We start from the raw sequence: 14,666 nt of genomic DNA, 5'->3' as shown, positions 1-14,666 counted from the left end.
GAAATGGAACAACCAATACACTTTCTCCCCATTTCTGATGACTGCTTCCATCTGTTTTACTTTTAAGTTTTTATACAATTCGTTTTTGGAAATAATTACTTTGTAAAGCTGTTTTCCAGAGTATATTAAAAAGCGGATACCCGTTAAAAGTTATAACGTGGGAAATAAATTGTATATACATTAAAATATCGAAAAGTTTTCGCAGATATTTAAGGCATCCTTTATAATTGTTCATTTGATGAAATAAATAAAAACTGCAAGTAAAATGAAAAAACACATTATTGACAAAAAATGACAGAAAAGAAAAGATTCAGGTCGTACAAGTGAACTTATACTAGTTTGTATATAGACAATGAAAAATTGTTTTTAATGTAAATTATTACTTAAAAAACGTAGTTTAGTTTTGCGTAATAACTAGTGGAGACACTAGCATTTTTCACTTTTTGGGAACAATTCAGTTCCAGGATATAATAAAGTTCCCCTTTTAATGTGCCCTGTAGCTAGCTTGCAATAACGATCAAAAATGTAATACCGGTATTAGAAATTTCTCAAAAAATTATCAACAACGTATATTTTTGCTTCCATATTTATAATTATGTGAAAAAGTGCATTATTTACGAAAAAAACTTTTTCTGAACTACTATAATATGAATTAACAAATGCCATTAATTAAAACTCAACAATACTAAAATACATTATGCATCTATTAAATTGTCTGTAAGCCTAAAACTCATTTTAGTGAACAAATTGAGGAAGTTGAAAATACTGTCCTAGTTTACGCTGGTCGGTGGTGTGTATGTACTGTTAATAATGCGCGATGCACCTCTTCGAATTGCCTCAAAGCCTTTCATCTTCAAATAATTTCTCTTGCTTGTTCATTTTCGCACGTCATCTTTTTTTGTGTGTCCGTATGTTTCTTTTGTATTGTGAGTAGTTTATTATTATTTATAGCTAGTTCTAATTTAACTTCGAGAGACAGCTCTTTTCTAATATTAACATCATTTTCAACGGTTTCTTCTTAATCAGGATAGATTTGTGCCTGCTTTTTATTAACCTTCTGGTTTAAAATTTACAATGAACGTAGCTAAATTTGATCTTGTTGCTTCGTTTTCTTATCAAAATTCTTTTCAATTATGTAAATATCTAAAATATGTTACAGTTGATTATGCCTTCCCTCAATGCCATTTTTTAAAGCACTATATAATTGCTGAATATTATGTCTCCAAGCATAACGCTAAACAACGAGACAGGACACCACACAAATGCCAGTGACCAACAATTGTCATTTGTTATACTAACACGAAAAGTTTTTCTCAAATATCAGTACAGTTGAGACAAATATTTTTGAAAACATAATCATAAAGTATTGCTGCAATTGATGGTTGGAATAAATGGCACTAGTACGTTCGTAATTACACTTAAAGTAAACTTTCCCAAAAGGGCAAGGAAAATAAAAACATGATGGACACATAAACGCACGAAAATGCAATTCCTGTCACCGTCGAATGACGAAAATACCATTTTGTAACTTTTTAGCTACTTTTATTAATTGATATTCTGTTATTTTGTGCTTTTGAAGCCAGTTTTGTACAAGGTCTAGTAACTAGAGTTTCCTAGTTACAGTAATTGCTTTTGTAGTAACAGTTTGGTGCTAACGGATTCGCCTTTTATAATCTGTATTCCAGTAATGTAGAATGTATCTGCACTCCAGAAGTCATTTGCGGTAACTATAAGACGCGAAGTTTTTTAGGATAAATTTTTGTCACACAAAGTGACAATTATTTTCAATATAAACAGCCTAAACAAAACTATATGTAAGGAAAATTAAATATATAGCTCGTTTGGAAGAAGAGTGTTACAATATGAAATTTTTATGTATTCATTTTTTTTTCACTTAAAGGGCTTCAAATGACATTATCTTCTTTGGAAAATAATGACTTTTTATTTTAATATTAACCACAGAAGATCACAGACAATTTACTTTTCTTACAGCAAATTTCCTGAAGAGTTAAACTTCAAATGCTTCTCCTGTAAAATTTAATTTCTGTGTACTGTGGCACTCTTTGTCCAAACGAGTGATATATAATAGTATGTGCGAGTTAATTGCAGATAAAATCGACATTAATCAGCATTTTTCTATTCTAGTGGAAACGTTTCACACGCTGCTAGAAATTCAAATTACTTCATGTGCTGTTCTGGTTTTTGTATCGATCTGCTCCAGAAGTTTGCCAATGACTTAAGATTCAGTTACGATCTATATCGTGTAGAAGATGGAGTTTGGGGAGTTCACGAAGTAAGCAGCACCATCTAACTGTAGAACTTTTGAATTTTTTTTAATTTGTGCGTCTATTTCAATTTTCAATCGCCACTTTGTAAGAATTATTTTTTACATTTTGAGCCCAGGGTATTTCAAGCTTTTTGCCTGAACTATTTACTAGGGTGGGTCGATTTTGACTTTTTTTGAAATCGAAAACACTTGTGGTGGGAAAAGTTGTGTATTGGCATCAAATGCTCGTACAAAAAATTTTTTGGAAATCAAAATATATTTAGATCCCCCGCCAGCCCCTTAAAATTTAGCCAAATAAGTAAAAATTGACATTTTTTAATTTTTTAAAAAAAAATCTTATGTACGATATTTTTAATCGCCTGTGGTGGGAAAAGTTGTGTATTGACATCTAATGCTTATATAAATTTTTTTTGGTAATCAAAATATATTTAGATCCCTCACCAGTCCCTTGAAATTTCACCAAATATGGAAAAATTGACATTTATTTGTTATTTTTTAAATTTCTCATGTTTGATTTTCTTAATCACCCGTAGTGAAAATGATTGCCTAGTAAGATTCTTCACTCATAAGTAATAATAATAATAATAATCAAGCTCCGCTCAACCGGTGAAATTAGGAATATTTTCATAGTTTTTTAAATTTTGACGTTTTAAAGCAAAAATTTTATATAACACTTTTTTTTAAAAAATTTAAGCATTTTTTTTCACTTTATTTTTCTGTAATAACACTATAGAATTCTTTAGGATTAAAACATAGGTAAAAAAGATTAAGGTACCAGAAGTCCGTCGTCGCAGTTTTACAGCAGCTCTTCGCTCATTTTCCCGAAGTATTACGGGAAAATGACTAAGAATTCACCTCGGAGTTTTTTGTAATAAAGAAGTTTTACACCTTACACATTGCTTTGTTCTGAAATTTTGGCATTAATTTTCGGGAAGTCAATGTTGTACGTATAAAGCCATCATGGCGTGTTGCTCCATAAACAGATAAAGATGCTTCTGTCACCAACCTAACTGCTCTTTCTACCGCTTGTGTATGACATGGTAAATTCCACAACTCACTTTCAATAACGTCACCCATTTCAGCTACTTTCTCAAGTTCCGCATTGGGTATATGTTTGGTGAGTGGAGGGTCTGTAAGGACACAATTTTGCCAATTTATCAATTCTGTATCGTCTTTTGCTTGAAAATTTTGAGGTGGCATGACAAAATCACGAACAGTTTCATTAGTAAGAATTCGGGCCTTCAGGATTGTTCTGGAGCCTAATTTCCTTACTGAGGATCGCGTGCCGTTGATCATGGCTTTCAGCAAGTTTTCTGGATGACCAAAAAAAAAAAACATTTATTTATATAACAGGGTCAACTACTGATTTCAGATCATCGCTAAGATATCTTGAGTAAAGGATAACTTCCCAAAGATGCTGTGCACCGGCTGTGCATGAAGGCTCAGTTTTCATCAAAAACCAAACATTTGCATACACTTTTACAATGTATTCCATATATAGTCCCTATTTCCAGCGATGACTCTTTTGTACCAACATACAAACGAAGTACTCTGTTTGCTGTTGTAAGCCACCTAACATGAGATAGCTTTCCTGGTGATTTGGTGGACAGTGATGATGAACAATTTCCTGAACATATTGCTAGACATATTTGATACCAGTATTTTTGGTCAGTGCCAAGTCGGTCTGTATCAACTGTTCACAAATCAAAAGCGATTTTTATAAAGTTGACAATTGGTAGCTGCTTACATGTGCCAAGAAGCTTCCCTATAGGACCATTATATGTAAAAGGACTTGTAGTGCTTCCATCAAGATGCCGTAACAGATAGCATAAAGGTAGCTCATTGGCGTGCAATTGACATATGAGCCACTGCAACAGCCTTTTTAAATGCAGTTTAAACAGTCTTATTACACCACCTTTCACACCAGTATTGACTGCTGTTCCATCTGATCCTACTGCAATTAAATTCACAGTAGATACTTGAGTTGTTTTTAAATAGTCTAATATGCTTGATAACACTTCATTCGCTGTACCAATTCTTCTGCTCTGAGTTTTTCGTTACGATTTCTATTTGGTTCATATATGCTTGGCTAAGTGCCAAGAGCAGGCCGATTTGTCAAACTGGGGGTGGGTGATGTAAATAGTTTTATTATATCACAGATAAGAAGAAAAATAAACATTTGGAGGAATCACCTCATCTGTCTCTTTGACAGTTAAAACTAAGCAGAAGGAGCGAAGAAAAAAGGCAAAATGCGCAATTTCAGGTTCCCGGCAGGGGTGGTATATGTAATATGATATGATAATTATTTTGTTCACAAACAAAGGGTCTTACTATTTACAACACAGGTGATTAAAAAAACATAAGAAATGAAAAAAAAAGTTTTAAAAAAAGTCAATTTTTACATATTTAGCGAAACTTCAGGGACCTGGCAAAAGGTATAAATATATTTTAATTACCAAAAAAAAATTTTTACGAACATTAGATGTCAATACACAACTTTTCCCATCACAAGCGATTAAAAATATTATACATAAGATTTTTTTTAAAAAAATTAAAAAATGTCAATTTTTACATATTTGGCCAAACTTTAACGGACTGCCGGGGGATCTAAACATATTTTGATTTCCAAAAAAAATTTTTGCGAGCATTTGATGCCAATACACAACTTTTCCCACCACAGGCGTTTTCGATTTCAAAAAAAAGTCAAAATCGACCCACCCTACTATTTACTCTCCTTGTACTTCTGAGAGCATCCATTATTGCATTAGTTCCTCTGCAATCATACCGTGTTTATAATGTATTATTATCTCCAAGATACAGTTTCGATTCCTGAACTTCGACCACAAAATGATTTTGTTACAAACGCTTTAACTACCGAGATACAAAATCTTCATCATTACTGAATATTACAACGAATGATTTCAAAACAGGCAGATGACGACAAATGTGACAAATGATTCCGACCAACTAATGAACACAATCAGTAATAAGCAGTACCTTTTTTCGATTTCAACTCCCCAAAATAAACACCAAGAACATTTTGCATTCAACCCACTGGTTAGATGAGTTACTTTAACCCTTAACTACTATGACCCGTCTCACAGACCGCTCGACATTTTCTTTCACTTAAATAACCCTCTAAAATAGCTTAACCTGTTGCTCCCCTACGTTGCTTTTAGAGCGCAAAGAATCTTAAAAATAACAATGAACGCTCTGCCATTGCTTAAAAAATATTTCACAAATCAATCAAATTATTTTAAAATCATGAACCAAATAGTAGTTTCTAAAAAATAGTAATGAACTTCTGGTGCTCATTTGCTGATCATTCTTTGCTATGGAGAAAACAAGAACTTTTATCAACTGCTGTTACCGATTTCACACAATTAGTTCTAAAATTTGGACAAAACACTGTCCAATTCTGATTATGGTTGGTGCAAATATTTTACATGCAGTGTGTCTCATCTACTAATTAAATCCGATAATTTTTCACTTAGAGTATAACCAACCCAAAGAACTACGTCTACCACACAGATTTGCCGTGAAAAATTCAACAAAAAAGTAGGACGTCATATCGCACCCCGACAAAGAATTTAACACAACTCAAAAAAACATAATTCGAGAAAATCAAGGTTTTACGCAATGGTAGATTTTAATGATTTTGTCTCAAATACTACAACAAGCATTAAACCATTATGACGTTTTGTTTACTGGTTAGTGTTTCTAGTGTCTAGTAAAATTCGAATTTTCATTCTTCTAAATTATGAAAATTTAATGATGTTTCAATATCGGTAATATCATTTTTACGCCACCGCACACCAGTTATGTAAGTTAACTTTTAGCAAGTTTTGTGGCACGTCAGAGCATTAAGTTTAAATTTTAAATCAGTAGCTAGTAAGTGTTTCTCAAGTTTTAAGTTGTGTTTCTTTCCTTGATGGGGTGCGATAAGTGGAAATGGATTCCAGAGGTAGATTTTATAGTTTTTCTTTTAATATTCTAATTATTTATAAATGCGTTTGAAAACAGTCTTCTAGAAGAGAAAATTGTAAAAACAATGTTTTAAAGTTAAAAAAAAATAATTTGAATTTTGACATCTTGAATTCAAATTATGTTATTCGCAATCACGTGTTTTATTTAATTTTTTTTTTTGCGTGTGCAGGCATGTGTTTGTGTGTGTGGGTATGTGTGTGAGTGTGTGTGTGTAGATGTGTGTTTGTGTTTGTGCGCAAGCGTGTGTGTGGGTATGTGTGTGTGTGAGTGTGTGTGTAGGTGTGTGTTTGTGTCTGTGTGCAGGCGTGTGTGTATGTGTGTGTTTGTGTCTGTGTGCAGGCGTGTGTGTATGTGTGTGTTTGTGTCTGTGTGCAGGCGTGTGTGTATGTGTGTGTTTGTGTCTGTGTGCAGGCGTGTGTGTATGTGTGTGTAGGCGTGTGTTTGTGTCTGTGGTCTGGCATGAGTGTGTGGGTTTGTGTGTGGAGGGTATGTGTGTGTGTGTGTGTGTGTATGTTTGCGTGTAGGATATGGACGCAACCTGGAGACGGTTTTCGCTAGAGGAGCAGCATCGTGAGGCCGGTCGACGGTGGTGCTGGCAGAGGGTGCTGACGGGAAAATAAAATCATAGCACGCCAAAACCAGTCAAGTGAGAACAATAAGCAATCGTGATTGCTCAAAAAGCTAAAATTATAAATAAACTAATGTTTAAGAGATAGCCTCTTTACGGTATATTTCCAGATCTTTTTTTTTTTTCGTGGTGCAGTTTTACCGGCATTATTGTTGTCCTAATTAAATGGTGAATCTTGAGCAAAAGAATAAAATTTGCGTGTTTGTATTAGTGCTATTACTTCTTATTTAAGTGTTATGCATTTTAATTATTTTGTATCTTTAATATCAATTTTGAAAATGTGTTTTTTTTTTTTTTTTAAATAACTAGTGGTTCTATGAGATATGATTTCGATTAGCGATAAAAAGCTTTATCTATGAGAAACAGATTTGATATTAGCTAAACATTATTTAGTTATTACGCCCTATGATTTGTCCGAAAGATTTTTTTCCCTGTTTTTAATATTTTTTTTTTTAAATTGATTTATTGTTACAAATTGATTTTTTCAGTCAAATGACTAAATCAGAAATAAAAGTTCAGTAATATAATTCAGTAATAAAATTTAATTGATAAAATAATTTCTTTTGGACAGAACAACACGTGGAATGGCTTGGTAAAAGAGATCCTGGATGGCAACGCAGATATGGTGGTTACCTCAATCAAAATAAACTCAGAGCGTCAAAAAGCGGTCGATTTCACCGTCCCCTTTATGGAAACAGGAATTGCAATTGTCGTCGCCAAGAAGACGGGCATCATTTCCCCTAAAGCCTTTCTCGGTGAGTGTTTAGGGCATCCCCTGCTGCTCTCCAGCCTCATTACGGATGCAGAAGAATAAACGAAATTATTTTACTCCTAGAGACTTCTGGAATAAGCATTGTTACCTCTCTCAAGAAAAGGAAGACATGATTCAAACTTATATTGAACTTATATTGATACACTAGAATCATTTCTCGAAACACATGGGAGTGATAAAAATCAAAATGGCTTCATGGAGTGTCGTTTGAATTGTTTCTTTATTTCCCTTCTTTAGGTTTTCTTTTTATTGTCTTTTGTGCTTTGGGAACTTATGAAACTTATTGCACAAAGCTTGTCTCGTAGAACATCTATTTCAATACGACTCTTATTTAGATTAATGATGATAACAGTTACAGCTAATTTTGTTAAAATAAAGTAGCAATAATAATTAAATGAAATTAAGAAAACTTAATAAATGTAGTAATAGAGAGTTTAGTCATGAATATTGTTTAGTTTTTCAATTAGAAAGACAATTCAAAGGTAAATTGATACAGTCAAATCTTTTCTCGAAACTATGGGGTGATTAATGCATGAAAATGGTATTTACTCACTGTTGTTCTTTTGAGAACCAGGGTAATTACAGGTTGATCAAAAAGTTACGCTGATTTTTAAAACAATATTTTACTTCAAAAATACTATTAATTTAAAACATGAATTATTTATGAATAGAGACACCTTTCAGAGAGGTTTGTATTTCAATCTTCCTTGCACACTGATACTTTCAGAAACTTTTTGCTGGTATTGTGGTTAAGATTTGTTTTCCCCAGGATTAGTATTTTTTCATGATTAACGTGGTGATTTTCGTTAGACGAAATTCCTGTATTCTAACTACTGACATCATCTGTGAGATGTAACAACCAAAATTCGTCTGTAAAGAACATAAAACCAACTTTTTAATAAGATATATTTTACGTAGAAAATCTTATCAAATCTATTCTAGCATTGTTTATATCATCTGCCAGAGAAACAGTAAGATGTCTAATCCCAAAAATAACACTGAGCTAAATGAAAAATTATCATATAAGCTTTGTGCTACAATATGATTGAAGTGAAAAAAACCAACGTAAATAAAGCAAATTTTGAAGAAAATACAGCATATAGCTATTTCAAGGCTACATGTTAACATGAAGAACTTGCTCATTCTTCCATCGCTCAGCATTGTTGGACTTCTGGTCACTGTTTTGATTTTTCATTTGCAAAGATTATTTGTAAATGTTCTTCGGTTTATGACCTCCATTTCTGGGAAGCTTACTATATTTGGAAAAATTCTCATTCTCTTATCAATGATTTTTCCAGCTCTCCATTTTTTCATGATATTTGGAAGCAATTTCTATAATTGCCTTTCCTGTTTCTCCGGTGTCTCGCACTCTTTTGGTTGTCTCTCCCCCTTGCTTTGAGCCCGGAGTGTACATGCTGTTCGCTGATTGGTTGTTTGATGTCTTGTGTGCTGAATTCTTATTGGTTGGCCCTCTTTGGTATAAATACCGGTGTCCACTTGGTTGTTGTCAGTTCTCTCCCAACTTCTGGTTGTGTTGGTGAGCTTTTTGCACTGATGACGAGGCTCCATTTTGTAGCCTTGAAATAGCCATATGCTGTATTTTCTTCAAAATTTGTGCTTTATTTAAGTTGGTTTTTTTCACTTTAATCACTAAGCTATCTTACTGATGCTCTGAGGCGACGATATTTCATTTTTAAGTTATGAATTTAGGATAACTAAAATCCGATATTTAATACCACCTAAAAATATGATTAACCTTTTAAATGCCATAATTCAAATTTTTAATTTTTACTTTTAATTTTTTGCTTAAATGTCTCAATTTACCTCTAGTATAGCTAACCAAAACATGTTTTGGAGAGAAAAAAATTCTAAATATGGTTTTCAGGATGTTCCCATTTGGGAACATCGGCGTTTGGAATGAAGTAAACGGGAGGATTGATTTCGAAACTTTATTACTTCGAAATGGATGAAAAAATATGAATATTTTTGTTTATTTTACATACCATTATGCTTTTCTCTTCTGAAGGACACTTTTTCTTCCTTATTGTCTATGGTATTGGGGGAAGCAAGATGAACAGAGTCTCTTTTCACATTCAATGCCCGTTTTTGCACGTTCTTCTGACAAACCGTACAACGTCTATGAGTGAAGGGGATAAGATAATGGTTATCTGTTTTTCTATTCAGAACAGGAAGATAAGATTTAGGTTCAGGTCTGCTTTACACCTTCATCTGAGAGTCAATATGATATCAGCTAAATGTTGCATATAATCCAGAGGAAGTATTTTGAAAAATAACTGCTGAGGATCCATTGCCTGAAGCTCGGAATTTTTCAGTCAATTTTTCGAGTTTTTTCATCGAAAGATTTTCTTCAAACTTAGCATATTTTTTCCACCTGGGATATTGTTCTTGTTTCCGCTTCTTTGCTTTTGGGGCCGAGCATGAGGTTGTGCTTCCCTTTTGATCTTCTGAATTGTGAAACTGGTCATCTGAACTATCTAAACCTCCATCTTCATCGCTAAGCATCAAGTCAACCTTGCCGCAGACATCTTGAGGATAGACTTCATTTAACCCCTTGAGGACCAGCGCTCGGAAAACGAAGCGCAGCTACGGGACCGAACGTTCTGAAATGGAACGCCGCCATCGGCCCGAGCATTTACAGCAGTTAAGCCTAACTGAACAAAAATATTCATATAAAATCAGCATCTCAAAATAATGGCTTGAAATTTTAATTTTGTTTAAACAATGTACTACTGATTACTAATTACTAATATAAAGACTATTACATTATTAGAAGGAACGAAATAAGTAGAATACTAAAACTTTAACCATGTGCACAAAATTAAATGATATGTGCACAAAAACAAAGTTAGAGTTTGACATCGTGAGTGTGGAATCAAAGAAAAAGAAATGTAGCAAAAAAATATGTTCCTTATGTAATTTTGATTAAAACAACTTAGGTCAACGAATTTAAACTAGTTATATTTCCCACGCGACAAGTTTCAAAACTTCTTCATAATTCACTCGAAAACATTCCCTTTCACTCACTTCGCTAATCATTTTTATTGCAGTTTCCCATCCCCAAATGAAAAAGAATAAATACAGAAGAACAATATCAGAAAGGATTCAAAAATAATCATAAACTTCAGGCCTCTTGAACTCATTCCTGTACTCTCATTGAACGGGGAATCCCAAAAGTCTGGAACACACACGCAAAAATATTTTAACCTTCCTTCCCTCCCCCATAATTTATTCAGCTAGATGTATATCTCTTTCAATTACTCGTAAAAAAAAGAGAAGCAAAGATATAAGCAAGAGCAATTGAGACCTCATAAATCATATGCGCAGAGCAGTGATTCACTGTTGTTTACATAAAAAAAAATCTATCCCATTGAGAGGCCCAAATAAGAAACTAAAGCATGTACATGAAGGTTAAATACCATGTGACTCGAATATGATCAAAGTTATAGCCATTTAGCGCCATCTAGTATCATTTAAATATTCAATTCAATCGTTCCATTTCGAGAAAGCATATACGTGACGCTGGGACTACAGCGTCGATCAGAGCGCGTAGCGGATAAGTGACGCTGGGCTGATAGGAGAGGAATCGTTGCGTAGCGTCCGCGTGACGCTGGGTGCGAACGGGTTAAGGCTTCATCGTTTATATGTTCTTCATCACTCAGACTCCCGTCTTCATGAGGTGGCAAAATACAAAGATCATGCTCGTGTTCGTCATCAAGTTCGCTGTCGGATAAGCTGCGGAAATAATTAACGAAGCTTCTAACGTTAAAAACTTGCGAGGCATCTCTAGATGGCTGTTTATACGGAATGATAATTCAAAAACACTAAACAGATTAAAACTACGTTATTCTGAGTCTAAAAGCACAATCGTTGGTACGTATGAGACTCGGTAAATGAAACAGAACGTACGTGAGCCGAGTAGTGAATTGAAATGAGACTGGTCAAAGTTCATAAAAGGCCCTTATTTTTACCTACCCGTCAGTCACGAGATACATTTCAAAAGGGAGAAACACGTACAATTCTTAGAAAGTGAATAGGGTAGAAAACAAGAAATCCAACCCCGAAAACGCGATTCACTTATAATAGAGAGAGTGCATGAAGGCGGGTGTGAAGGTCATATTTAGAATAGAATAGTGGTGTGAAAGGCAATCTGATTGATAACAGATGTATGTTCGTGAATGAAAGAATCGAACACGTGTATTCAACACAAAACAGATCTTTCACAACAAAATATTTGAAATAAAAAGGAATCACACTCAAATTCCGCGATTGACGAAAATCCCCTCTAATACTATACTCTAAACGCCGATGTTCCCAAATGGGAACGTGTCAGTTCTTACTTAAATAACTCACAAGAAATAATAATCGGAAGTATTTTGTTAAGTTTAAATAAAATATATGTCCTCTGGCTACTAAATAACGCCAATAAAATATTTTTTAAATTTTTTTCTTTAAAAGCAGAGACAGAAAAACTTAGACAAATTCTAAGTTCAGAAATTCAGTAAATTTGACTTTAATTTCAAGATAAAGGTTAAATGTTCTTTAAAAATTAAGAACACCTAAAATAATTCTATATTGTTATGTGTCATTTCAGAAAATATGACAAGTCTAAACAAATAATTAGATTACTAAAAAAATTCACAAAAAAATGTTCCCATTTGGGAACATCGGCAGGTAAAATGTTAAAATGCTCCCGAAATGCACGTTTAGTAGCAATTCTTACATATAAACTTTTATTATGTTCAATAAAACTATATTTTATGCTTGCATATTTTCAGTTTTACATGTTTCTTCTAGAACCCTTCGATACAACGTCCTGGCTTATGATCCTTTTGATTAGTATACAAGTCGCCGCGTTTGCAATTTTCTTCTTTGAATGGCTAAGTCCCTCAGGCTATGACATGAAAATGTTACCCCCCAGAGGTAAGTTGTTTTACAATGAAATTTAAAATGTTCATTTAACATCATATTGTCTAAATACGTTGAAATTCATTCATGTACACTGCATAGCAGGAAAATAAAGTTGGCTGTTTAAAAAGTAGTTAGAATATGACGAACATTTGTAGACATGAAAAATGTAAAAGAAAAGAAGTGATTAAAGTTTTCGATTGTTAAATCTGTTGAGTTTATGTATCAGAAATCGAAGAAATCAGAGAACGACTTTGCCTCATTTATACTTATTGTCAGCAGAGGGTTTGTGTGAGACCCGGTAAAGACACTCAAAACTTGAATTAGTTATTATATAAACTTACTAGAAAATCTCCCGTCAAGATATGACGTGTAAAAATTGCTTCTACATCTGAAAGAAGCAAATGCCTATTTGGTGATATTTTGATAGTTGAAATTTTAACTCTAGTTCCAGTGGATTAACCCAAAGCTCCAGTAGAAAGCGTTCATTGTTGACCCCTTTTTCGTTTCCTTATTCCCCTGAAATGACACAGTCTTACCAGTAAAACAGTCAAGTTACCGGATCCAATTTAGCTTTATCACAATAAAGCCTTTCCCTGCACTTTTAACTTTACCAAAAATTATTATCAAATTATCATGCCTTGGCTAATGTTTCATTGTTGATCACGTCAGGAGTGTTACTCGATCACTGATATAAGGACATTCCGGGGCTCGAGTTTCATTGTTGATGACATCAGAAGCGTTACTCGATCATTAACTATTAACTGTTTTTGTTGTCTTGTGCCAGCTAGGCTGGCAGCTTGAGGTGCGCTGCTTCACTTTTAAAACTGTGCCATAATTTGGTGTGAAGTTCGACTTCACAGTACACACAAGGACCCGTTTAGGGTAGGCAACCATTCACAGCACAACAACACGTTTCACACTATGATAGGACAAGAATATAAGAGAGAAAGTACATCCATGCCCAAGTCGGGATTTGAACCCGGGACCTTCTCATCGCAGTCAGACTCATCTGACCACTAGACAAGGCGGGCAGCTATTATACTATATATGAGGAAAATATTCTTTATTTTTCATCAACAGTTTCATGGTGGTTTATCTCTGCAAGCACCAGTTCCTGAGATTAATGAAACGACATAATCAAAAAACATTTCTTTATAACGTACTTTTTTTAAAAATATTTTGCTGATTCCTGAGAAGAGTTTCTGCCTTATGTATTTTGCAAAAAAGAAAAAGGGATCATAATGTTTGACTTAGATGTTTGCTGTCACAGACTGATAGCTTTTTTTTTTAGGCCGTGGCAAATATTGTCCTCCGTTGATGTGAATTGTATGTAAATTAACATAATTTCGCAATACTTGATGCTGCTTCAAAATCTCTTCCAAACGGTTATGTGTAAATCACTGCTTTGTACTTTCCCAGTTTCATCTTTGATGTTGGTTGAGATGTATCGGAAACTTTCCTGCTCATAGAGTTAAACTCCATTGAAATTTATATTCATGGATTAAAAAGAAAGATAAATAAATAAAAATAAACACTCAAATAAGGTCATAGAAAAGATCCATTAAAGCACAATATCATCATAATATAAGGTTAAATTGTATTAAAAGTAGTTTACAATATTTTCGATGAAAGTTACACCGAAACTTTCAAGAACCATTTGTTCCAAGATTCTAGCTTTGGTTTCAATAGCAGATCCACTTGACAATTTAAGCAGTTTTCATGCTTTACTGGTATTCAAATGAGACATTTTAAAGCTCAGATTCCTTATTAGGTAGTAAATTGATAAATCGATAAAATATTCTTGAAACATTCTAAAAAGTTCATTTTACTTGTGAAATTGCTTTGTGAGTCCTGAGGATTAATGGCTTCTTTTCATCAAATAAGTTATAATTTTTTCTGTGCTTTTTAAAGAGCATGATTTGTAAAACTGTTGGTTCTCTACTTTGATACAAATAAACATATATTAAGTAAGTTTCAGTATATTTTTCTGTACGTTGTCTGGTGACTTCAAATGTTACAAAATTTAGAAACTTTCTAATTATGTATACACGATACGTTTGCTT

The 14,666-nt window shown here is 33.6% G+C and overlaps 1 protein-coding gene across 1 annotated transcript in view; it reads left to right on the top strand.

Moving 5' to 3' along the window:
* The window catches only part of LOC129221433 (glutamate receptor ionotropic, NMDA 2C-like), a 206,289-nt gene that overhangs the window by 155,892 nt on the left and 35,731 nt on the right, over nucleotides 1-14,666 (top strand). The window contains exons 10-12 of the mRNA XM_054855919.1: nucleotides 2,146-2,293; nucleotides 7,474-7,657; nucleotides 12,490-12,615. Of these exons, the coding sequence (XP_054711894.1) occupies nucleotides 2,146-2,293; nucleotides 7,474-7,657; nucleotides 12,490-12,615 (458 nt within the window). The remainder of the gene's footprint in view (nucleotides 1-2,145; nucleotides 2,294-7,473; nucleotides 7,658-12,489; nucleotides 12,616-14,666) is intronic.

This window comes from Uloborus diversus, chromosome 4, assembly GCF_026930045.1.
Source record: "Uloborus diversus isolate 005 chromosome 4, Udiv.v.3.1, whole genome shotgun sequence".
Taxonomy (NCBI): Eukaryota; Metazoa; Arthropoda; class Arachnida; order Araneae; family Uloboridae; genus Uloborus; species Uloborus diversus.
The sequence above is the reverse complement of the archived record's forward strand: the minus strand, read 5'-3'. Positions and strand labels throughout refer to the sequence as shown.